Consider the following 11,203-nt stretch of genomic DNA (forward strand, 5'->3'; position numbering starts at 1 on the left):
TGGAGCAAATGTGTATGAACTTCCAGTATATACTGGAGTTCCAATATAATATACTGGAATTCCAGTATATTATGGAATATTTTCCGGATTTTGAACAATGTTTTCGTTCAGATTTATCTTTATATGAAAATTGGCTAAATTTCGATTACTTTTGAAACTGTGACTATTTTACAATGACCACTTGTAAATCTGGCTATTTTCGAATTTCTCTCTTACGTTCAATGGCCCAAGTACAAATAGGGTTGAGGGTCCAAAACAAATGGGCCTTAACAGTTCAAAGCCCAGTAAATTAGCAGCCCAAAATGTTCTTCAATTCAGCTAAATAAACCCCAAATCTTTCAGTTTTTCCGTCTTTTTTGCGCCCTTCTTGAGCAAAAAGATTCGAATTTGCAGCAGCCATTAAAGATGGGTGGGAGAGGAAGGTCTCGAACTCAAAGAAAACACTTTCGACAGAACAGAGAAAATGTTTGGAAACGCAGCAAACATGAAGACAACAATGTTACTACTACCAATGATGACAACAACAAAGAACAACAACCTAGTAATAAACCCCATTGGGAGCCCTTTGCTACTCAAAATCTTGCCTTTGATGAGTATTATAAGGTAATAGAGATTTTATCTTTTTGGTATTTGGGATGTGGCACAATGGAATCAATGCGGACTTAGCTAAACATAAGGCAAAATGGAAGAAAAGGATCCACAATTTCTACTTTTAGCCGTGTTAGAGAACTTCTGATATTGTTGTTATTGTTATTATTACTATTATTTTATATATTGAACTTATTTGTCAGCTTTATTTTTGTTTGGTATGAAGACGATATAAGTTAGAGCTTAAATGGAGAAGTGATAATTCATTTGCTTACCCCAACTTGTTTGGGATTGAGGCCTACTTGTTGTTGTTGCAGTTGTCATTGATCAAGAAGGAAATCCAAAAGGAACTCGAATTTTTGGTGCAATCGCCCGGGAATTGAGAGAATTAAATTTTACTAAAATAGTTTCATTAGCTCCCGAGGTATTATAAAATGAAACTGTGATCTGCTTCTAGTGGGGTATTTGAAAGAAATAGATTAATTAGTAGAGTGTTTCTCACACATATATCTTTAATAATTCATATCATATTCAAGAATAAAAAATAAGTTAAAAAACACGTTGATAATATCAAATATGGAAGCCCCAACAATTTTTGTTCATCATGGGTAGGGACCCTATTGTTGAGATAATAACTTCTATACGAAATGCTGATATGGATCGAAAAAGGGTGATTCTAATAGCATCTACTAATATTACCGAAAATATTGCTCAAATACTTTTATGGTTGTTGGTATTTGGGATGTGGGTATGTGCTTATATGTTTAGTTGGATTATGGGGTTTGAATATTTCTTGCCTTTGATGAGTATTATAAGGTCAAAAGTTTTTATCTTTTTGGTATTTGGGATGTATTGATGTGCTTAGTGTTTAGTTGGATTATGGGGTTTGAATATCTCTTGCCTTTGATGAGTATTATAAGGTAAAAGAGTTCCCTTTTTTTGGTTATTTGGGATGTGGGTATGTGCCTATATGTTTATTTGGGTAATGGGGTTTGAGTTTTTTTTTTGTTGTAGGAGCAAGGAATAGTACCAACTGAAGAGTGGGATGCTTTTGTTGGCTGCCTTAGAACTCCTTTGCCTGCTGCATTCAGGATCAACTCCAGGTTTATGTGTATCATTTTTTTGAGTTTTAGTTTGTTTCTTGATATTTGTTTCGATTGCTATCTTGATGCAACTGTAAGGACTATAGTTGAAGTATAATTTAATGAATGCTTGCTCTTTCCTTATTTTTGTCTTTCTGGCTTTAAAGTTTGTTAAATTTGAACAAGATTGGATTTTTGTGTTTTTTTATTGAAAGGAAGCTAAGTGTGCTATATGTTACAAAAATTGACAGCAAAGTGCAGTTAAAGTTGTGAACTTTTGAGCATTTCCCTTACAAAGTTTTCACAAGCTCTACTAGCACAGTATGTAAAGCTTCATTTTTTTTGGTGAAGCAGCACGTAAAGCTTCATTTCGTGTGCTTCTGATTGTACAGTGGATTTTACTACATTAGGCACACATTTGGTGGTGGATATACACGTTTCCTCCTATCACAATTGCATGACAAGTGCACTTTGTTCAAAGTGTCTATGTGCTGCTATTAGCATATACCTGAAATAACCTAATTTCATCATTTCTTGTTATTATATGAGGTGCTTCATTCCTACTTTGCCCTCCCAGGGTAGGGGTAAGGTGTGCATACACACTACCCTCCCAAGACCCCACTCGTGGGAAATCACTGAGTATGTTGTTGTTGTTGCTTCTTTTAAAACTTTGAAAGTTGGATTTTAGAAGAAAGCGCATTGCTCTAAAATAAGGGGTTAAATATAGCAAAGTCCTGCTTCAAGTTCCAAGTAGCATGTGAGATTGAATAAACTTGTTTGTGGTAGCCTACTCCTATAAGAAGTTCTTAGAACTCTAAGACCAAAGCAACTTTTTATAAAATTAAATCATATTGAGCTTCCCGTTTTGTTAATGTTGCAGTAGCCAGTGCTATATGGATATTCGGACCAAGTTGGAGAACGATTTTATGAAATCTGTTCAGGCAGAGGTTGATCAACTGAATTATGTTTACCTTTCATACTAAATTATGAACTTTCGTCATTACATATGCAGTTTTTAGAGGATAATTACTCTACTGCTTACTGTTTCTATATTTTAAGTATGATTCAGGGTGTTGATGGGAGTGAGGTCGAGGGAATAAGACCATTACCTTGGTACCCGGAGAATCTTGCTTGGCAGTCTAATTTTTCACGCAACCAGTTGAGGAAAAACCAAATACTTGAGAGGTTAGTGATGCAATTTCTGTTTTTGTGTTATAACTTTTTGCAGACTCAATTGATAATTGTTTAGTGAGAGATCATTTATAGGTGTATGACAAAAAGTAGCACATGGTTTTCTCAAAATGATTGTTACGGGGTGTTAACTGCTAAACTTTGCTTCCCGGGCTTTGGTCTAGTGGTAAGAGTGTAGTTTGTGATGTGTGGGTTAGGCGCATGTCACATTATTCGAACCCTGCCATAGACGAGAGCCTGGTATTTAAGTGGAGAAGGGTAGAGGGGTGAGCCTATCATCCATCGTGTTTCGAACCATGCGTTATTGACCCTCAAGGATTTTCTCTGTTATAAGAAAAGTAAAAAGGTCAATATTTTGGGACGGATTTTAACAGAAAGGATTTAAAACAAAATAGACGCAGGGACTATAAAAATTTTCATTGTGACTTATCCCAAAGAAAAAAAGCTCACTGTTGACAGCACATATAGTGTCTTACATTACCATCGAAATAAATTGTGCTTATTATTTCATAGATATTGTTGAAAATAAATTACATGCAAATTAATAAAGCTTGCAAGTTTATTTATTTATTAAAAAAGTTGCACATTTTGCTTTTAGTTTTTGAACTGCATATTGCATAGTGTGAACTGTTTTATATAGAAAGTTAAGGAGAATTTGTAAAGCTAAGATGACTATCAGAAATTAATGAATCCTGTAATTCCATCAGAATCTGTACCTTTTATTAAAGACAATTTCTGACTCTCTCTGCTCAACAATTGAGGTAATTACTATAAGCTTTCAGGTTCCATGAGTTCTTGAAGCTACAAAATGAAATTGGAAACATTACGAGACAGGAGGCCGTTAGCATGGTTGGTCAAGTTGACCTTCATCTCTGTGTTTCCATGTTGGAATATCCCATTGCAGATTTGTTTAATACATCTCCTTTTGTTGACTTCATCTTGTGACTGCTTTGATTCAGGTTCCTCCCTTGTTCCTGGATGTACGTCCAGATCATTTTGCTCTTGACAGTAAGCTATTTTTTACGGGCTCCAAATTACATTTGCATGTTATCTTCTTTTTAGGTTATGCAATATTTCACATATTTCAAATACTGGGTATGTTGTTGTTGTTGCAATATTTCACATATTTCATTCTGAATGCTTTATGTATTGTGACTGTTCCTATAATCATGCAGTGTGCGCAGCTCCCGGTTCGAAAACATTTCAGTTGCTTGAGATGATTCACCACTTGGCTGAACCAGGGAAATTACCTAGTGGAATGGTCTTCTTCTTTCCAATGCAGCTTTTGTGCTTGCCTTTTCAAATGTCCAATCTTTTTTGTTTTCATGTGAACTCTCTGTACCTTTGTAACGTCGTCTTGGTTCTTTTTTGGAATGACTCTTTATATAGGTCTTAGCAAATGATGTTGATGTCCAAAGGTGTAACCTTCTTATTCACCAAACGAAGAGAATGTCTACTGCCAACTTGATCGTCACAAACCATGAAGTGCAGCACTTTCCGAGCTGTCATTTAAGAGGAAATTTTGCAAATGGTTCTGAGACGCAAAAAGTGAGGGAATTAGATATAAATCAGCTTCAATTTGATCGTGTCTTGTGTGATGTTCCATGCAGTGGTGATGGCACTCTGCGCAAGGCTCCTGATATATGGAGGAAATGGTAGTTATTTACATACTATTATAGTCCGTATCACTCTCGTTTTGCTGCATATGATGATTTCTAATGTCCACCTTCTCCCTCCCTCCTTTGTTTGCATCATACAGGAATACTGGAATGGGTATGGGTCTCCATGGGCTACAGATTCAGATAGCAATGCGAGGTTCCTTGCCCCCCCCCCCCCCCCCCCACACACACACACAACACACACACACACACATTCAGAGACAATATACTGTGCATTTCTCAACCTCATCTTGTTTCTCTTATTTCTCACATTTTTTACTAATTACTCCTTTATGTATATACCATTCATATAGCCGACTAACCCCAATTAGTTTGGAATTGAGGTGTAGTTGCTACAGTTTTCTGTATATAAGCCTTATTCCTTCTGTCTCACCTTTAGTAGATACGTGATTGGTTAAAAACATATATTGCAGGATTGTCTTTGCTTAAAGTAGGTGGAAGGATGGTTTATTCAACTTGTTCCATGAATCCCATTGAGAACGAGGCTGTGGTTGCTGAGGTAACTCATAGGAAGAATGTTGGCATATCAATTAACATCTTGTTGCTTATAATATTACTCTTTTATTCAACAATAACAATTAAGTCTCAATCCCAAGCTAGGTGAAGTCTGTTCTATAATTCCTCACGATCCATGTCGCTCCATCGAGGCCCTTCTCAATCCAATATTCAATAGTTTTGGCTCTCCAACACTAGAAGTTCTCTACATTTTCTACTGGCATGCAAATTTATTAGAAGGCTCTACATCAAACCTATAGTTGAGTATGGAGCATTCGAAAAACTTGGAGATCCAACTACAACAAGACAGGCAGCCTGATACAACATACTCCCTCTGTTTCAATTTATGTAACACACTTTCCTTATTAGTTTGTTTTGAAAAGAATGACACATTTCTATATTTGGGAAACAAATTAACTTTAAACTTTTCATTTTACTGTTAATGAAAAGCTTGTATAGCCACCTATTATGGCCCCACAAAGCTTTTATACTTTAAAATACTTAACTTACCCCCACATTATGGACCAAATCCCCTATGACACACTTTTTGCGGATGAAAATTAACTTACACATTCAACCTTTCTAAAGTGTAGCTAAGACACACCACCTTTTTCTTGACCAGTTTTTCAGAATGTGTAATGTCACACACCAATAAAGTAGTGCCACGTGTCATTATTTTTATTTTAAAAAATTAACATTTAAAATTACAACTATACCCCATAACCATCTTCTCCCTTTCATCTCTTCTCCGGCAAATTGTACTCCTGCCGTCGACTACCCAAAATCTAGACCTCCACCTTCTAGTTCAAACACAAAAAAAAAGCCCCAATCAGAAGCCCCAATCAATTACTCCTAGAAAATACTTTTCTCCAATAGTATTCCAGAGCCTCGTACAATTCTAGATTAAGATTTCTACAAAGTTAAAGTTCGATTTTCTCGGCGTTGAAATCCACGATTACGTACAGATTAGAGCTGCCTTACCCATTCTTTGGTAATAAATTAAGCGTGTCCAAGTTATTAGCTACAAGTTTATGAATTAGTGTGGTGGTTTTGGAAATGATTCTTGTTGTGGGGGTTGCTGTTGCTTCGGCGACCCCGATGACGTCGTTATGGGTTTGGATTCATAGTGTGGAGGTAGCCACAGATTATTATTTGTGTTTTTGGGCTGCTTTATCTGTTATTTGCTCTTTGCCTTTTTTGTTTTAGCCATGGCCGAAAAGTTGGAGAGGTTTAGGTGGGTCTGGTGATGGATGGGTGGGTGTGCTACTTTAGAAAAAAAGAAAAGAAAAGAAAGAAGCTGAAAAAAGAAAATTAATTTTACCCATTGAATAATTTTATTAGATCTGGACCGTTGAAATAAAGTCCAAGATACGCAGTTTTTTAGTGTTCACACGCCTCATTTAGTTTGTAAAACACGCGTTGGCCACATAGACAAAGAGATGTGTATTAGCTACACTTTAGAAAGATTCAGTGTGTAAGGTAATTTTTGTTCGCAAAAAGTGTGTTATGGGTATTTGGTCTATAGTTCAAGGGGTAAGTTATGTATTTTTCCAAGCTTTTAAGACTACATATTTCAAAAGTATTCCTTTTTTTCCCTCTTAAACTCCGTACCGAGTCAACGTACATCACATAAATTGAAACGGAGGGAGAAGTTCCTATAGAACCTATCACTAGAATACCCATAGAAGGGGGATAAGGCTAAGTGGAGCGAAAAGGTTTTTCACAAGAAGAAAATTATTAAGTGACTAGTCTTGGTTGACTGTGGTTGGGGAGACCTAGGAAAAAGGCACCTCTAACGGAGCTTTAGGTCCTTGCATTTGCTGCAAAATTTCCGTCGTCGAATATACGAATACCATGCTGAATTTTCTCTTTTCCAGTTTCTATCCTACCCCACCTTCGGGTTATTTGATTTGTGTATTGTTTTCATGTGGACTGTTGATATGATGCAAGTACACTTGCTGTTTAATTCGTTAGCATGATTATCTGTCTTTTACGTAAACTTCAATCCTTTAATAACCCTTTGTAATCCATTTCTATTGACTATTACCTATTGTTGACCCAGTATAAACGTTTCATGAGAAGTGCTTGGTTTCATCTTGATTGGTGTACAATTTTATCAAAAAGTGCCGCAAAGCTTCTTTAACTTGGTAGTTGAATGTTTTATCCCAAGTGTTGCAACCACTAGAACATGCTTTCCTGCTTCCTTTTTTTTCTTTAAATTTATGGCTGATGATTAATCAGAATAAGTTTCCTGAGAAGCAGAGATTATACATATATACATGCATAAATATATGTGTGAGTGTGTTGCCTTGGAACTTCACAAGTACGTAATACTTGCTTTCCGTCCTCCCCAACTGTCTTGTTATATTGCAGGTCTTGCGGAGATGTGGGGTGTCCGTTGAACTCGTTGATGTGTCCAGTGAGCTTCCTCAGCTTGTTCGCAGGCCAGGTCTTAAAAAATGGAAGGTGTGGTAGTTTTTTTCTCATCCTTAATTTTCGTGTCTTGTCTCCATGTTTTGTGATCTATATATAACAGATTGAGGTTTATGTGCAACCAGAGAGTCCTGTCCATTATAATCCATCTTAAAAGGTAGAAAAGGAGAGAAAGTTGTGTTTGGAGATGCATTCTATATCCACAGAATGATCTCCTTTTTCAGCTAATGTCACATGATTGTGGGATTTTGTGTGCATCAAGCTCGTGATGCTATTAGTCTATATCCGGAAGGTGGGGGACCTAAATATTCTCACATGATAGTCTATATGTGGTGAGCAAATCTGGGGAGGAAATCAACATGGCCACAGGAACTTTGATATACTAACGTTGGAATATGACCTTATCAAAAAAAAAAGAAGGTTGGAGTATATTCACTTTTCTGATATGAAATTTAAATCGGTTCATTTGATTTTGGTCAAGGCTGAGTATTCCTTTTGCTTCTTCTTTCTAATAATTCGCATGCATGGAGCTTTAACCATGTTCGAGGAGGTAAGGATTGGGAATTTAGTGTTCACGAGCATGAGAATGAATTCCTTCTAAGTGTTTCACACAGCTTGCGGTGTTATTATTTTCTTCTGTTGGTGGAGTATAAAAATTAATAGTCCTGTCATCCCATATATTTTGGCGGTATTTGACTGGAAATGGAGTTTAAGAAAATAACAAAGACGTTTGACACATATAGGCTGAATATGCATCAAATACCAAAAGTATCCTCAGTACCAAGCTATTTGCTAGTGGACACCGGAACAGGTCATGTCAATGTAACAGTGGAAATATAGAAATTAATTAGTTTCTAAATATAGAAATGCGTCAATCTTTTGGAAGGTCAAAAAAAAGAAAGAGTGGCAAACAAATCGGGCTGTACTGCTTTTAATCATCTGGACGACCTTTAATTGATGGTGTCTGTATTTACAAGTTCTATTGATCTTTAGTAGAAGGGGAGCCTTGGCGTAACTGGTAAAGTTGCTGCCATGTGACCAGGAGGTCACGGATTCAAGCTGTGGAAACAGCCTCTTGCAGATATGCAGGGTAAGGCTGCGTACAACAGACCCTTATGGTCCGGCCCTTCCCCGGACCCTACGCATAACGGGAGCTTAGTGCACCGGGCTGCCCTTTTATTGATCTTTTAGTAGCATTAGACAGATTCCATTGCTTATGCTGCATGATTTTATCTGATGTTTGTTCATCTGTACGTGCAGGTTCGAGATAAAGGAATGTGGTATGCTTCTTACAAAGATGTTCCAGATAATCGCAGAGGTGGTGTTGTTCCCGGGATGTTCCCATCTGGCAAAACCTATGTGGATGCATCTGAGCAAAATGATGATGCAACTAGAGCTCAATTGTCTGATAATGGAAATAATGATAATTCTGAAAATGACATGCCGGTGTTGGAGGATTCTGCAACTGTAGCTACAATCGTGGATGATGAGGGAGTTTCAACTCTACCGCTGGAGCATTGTATGAGGATAGTGCCACATGATCAGAATAGTGGAGCCTTCTTTATTGCCGTATTTCACAAGCTTTCTCCTTTGCCAGGTGAGCTTAAAGTTAAACACCCATTGTCCATTAGTACATTAATCTGAAAATGGGATCATTTGCCATTTGATATCCATCTATATTTACGTAACTGTTGAGGTACATTTTTCCGTTTCTGGCAGCTTCAGCCTTTCAGCAGAAACCTGTCTCTCTGCGGGAGAAGTTGAGTTCCAGTAATATTCAAGCTGAAAGTTTAACAACTAAGGTTAAAGAAGATGTCAATGTTGAGGATGTTAAGCCAGTGGATTCCGTTGGTAACGAAGATGTGACTATGGACGATGCTGATATTCAAGCTGAAAGTTTAACGGCCGAGGTTAAAGAAGATGTAAATGTTAAGGATGTTAAGCCAGTGGATTATGTTGGTAGCGAAGAGACGACTACGGTTGATGCTGGTAATGGGACCGATGAAACTATTTTGGATGCTGAGCCCAGTGAAACATTGGAGAAAAAAGAGATAGACGAAACTCAACCTCCTACTGATACAAGAGCTGAGCCTGAGACTAATAGAGGGAAAAGAAAATTACAAATGCAAGGCAAGTGGAGAGGGGTTGACCCAGTTATATTCTACAAAGAGGAGGCAGTTGTGGGTAAGATAAAGGATTTCTATGGTATCAAGGACTCATTCCCTTTCAAAGGACATCTAATTACGAGGAATAGCGATATGAACCATGTGAAGAGAGTTTATTATGTGTCAAATTCTGTGAAGGAAGTTCTGCATCTCAATTTTCTAGCTGGTCAGCAGCTTAAAATAGCTTCAGTTGGGCTCAAGATGTTTGTAAGTCTATCCGAATTTGGCACTTGATTTCTCTTCGTGGGATTTTTTTCAAATTTGACACAACTTCTCTTCGTGGGAATTTTGTCACACTTGACACCTAACTTCTCTTCATAGGGCTTTTGTCATAATAATAAAAATTGCAGCAGCATTAATTATGCCTCGAACCCTCAGCGAAATAGCAAAATTGCCCCCCCCCCCCCCCCCCTACACACACACACACACACACCTTTTTTTTTCCTTAAAAAGATAAAGTAAGATTAGGGAGCGAGAAGACAGAGGGTCGCTATTTTCTGATATCTTCTTGCCAATTGCACTATTTAGATGACCTTTTTGCTTTGGCTCTTTCCAATTTGCAGGAGCGCCAAACATCTAAAGATGGTGCATCTTCACCATGTATATTCCGGATATCATCTGAAGCATTGCCGTTAATGCTGCCGTATTTAACCAAACAAATATTATACGCATCTCCTGCGGACTTCAAGCATCTTTTGCAGTACAAGAGCATTAAATTTGGTGATTTTGTGGATGCTGGATTTGGTGAAAAGGCCTCACAGCTGTTGATGGGTTGTTGTGTGGTGGTTCTGAACAAAGGTTAGATGTGATGTAGTGTTTGGCCGTGACCTTACTTGCAAATACTGAAATCATTATTTGCATTTTGAAGTTTGTCCATCAGTTTTGCGAATACTAAATTTCAGCGTTTGAAATACTGGTGAAATATTGAAAAACTTGTGTGCGAAACTCATGTCCAACACAACTTTAACTTCCAAATACACTTTATAAACGTCAACTTCGAATACTCTTTTTTCAACTTCAACCAAATGTCGTCCAAACGCCTACACATTATGCCTCATTTCCTAGCAAAAATCCTCATTGCTCTGCTTCTGATTAAGTTTGGTTGATTGTTTCGTGCAGACAATAAGACACTGTCAGAAGCTCAAGCGGATCCATCAACTATCGCTATAGGATGCTGGAGAGGCAGATCTAACATCTCAGTGATGGTCACTGCACTTGATTGCCAAGAGCTGCTCGAAAGGATGTCAATGGGTGTGGAAGAGGAAACAAATTTTTGCTTGCCGGAAACCAATACATCAGCTGCAGAGGCAGATGAAATAGTTGAAGCAGTGGAAGATGAAGTTAAAGAGGACACTAAACAACCATGAGAATACTCTATATAAAACTTACGATTTTGGAGGCTGTTATAGATGTACCATGATTGTGAATTTAGTAATTGCTTGTTTGTAGCTTTGCTCAAGTTTTATTCAATATATCCACAACAATCATTTTCAGATGAAGATAATTTGAAGAATCCCTTTAGATTGTTATTTTATGTACTTAAATCAATATGTTGAAGAATTAAGTACCA

General features: G+C 37.4%; 1 protein-coding gene across 3 annotated transcripts; it reads left to right on the forward strand.

Annotated features, from left to right (window-relative positions):
* Window positions 1–343: 343 nt before the first annotated feature.
* On the forward strand, window positions 344–11,203 carry LOC104112456 (uncharacterized). Of its 3 annotated transcripts, none has more exons than XM_009622387.4 (15): window positions 344–603; window positions 1,603–1,691; window positions 2,551–2,617; window positions 2,740–2,855; window positions 3,644–3,710; window positions 3,821–3,869; window positions 4,037–4,122; window positions 4,251–4,516; window positions 4,621–4,676; window positions 4,954–5,039; window positions 7,409–7,501; window positions 8,729–9,065; window positions 9,188–9,840; window positions 10,197–10,431; window positions 10,753–11,203. In XM_009622387.4, the coding sequence occupies exons 1-15, from the start codon at window positions 406–408 to the stop codon at window positions 10,998–11,000; spliced, it is 2,646 nt and encodes an 881-aa protein (XP_009620682.1). In that variant the 5' UTR covers window positions 344–405; the 3' UTR covers window positions 11,001–11,203. The 3 variants fall into 3 exon arrangements, with proteins under 3 accessions (XP_009620682.1, XP_009620683.1, XP_009620684.1); XM_009622388.4 differs by having other exon boundaries at window positions 9,194–9,840; XM_009622389.4 differs by lacking the exon at window positions 344–603 and adding an exon at window positions 1,490–1,508.

Source organism: Nicotiana tomentosiformis, chromosome 5 (genome assembly GCF_000390325.3).
Source record: "Nicotiana tomentosiformis chromosome 5, ASM39032v3, whole genome shotgun sequence".
NCBI lineage: Eukaryota > Viridiplantae > Streptophyta > Magnoliopsida > Solanales > Solanaceae > Nicotiana > Nicotiana tomentosiformis.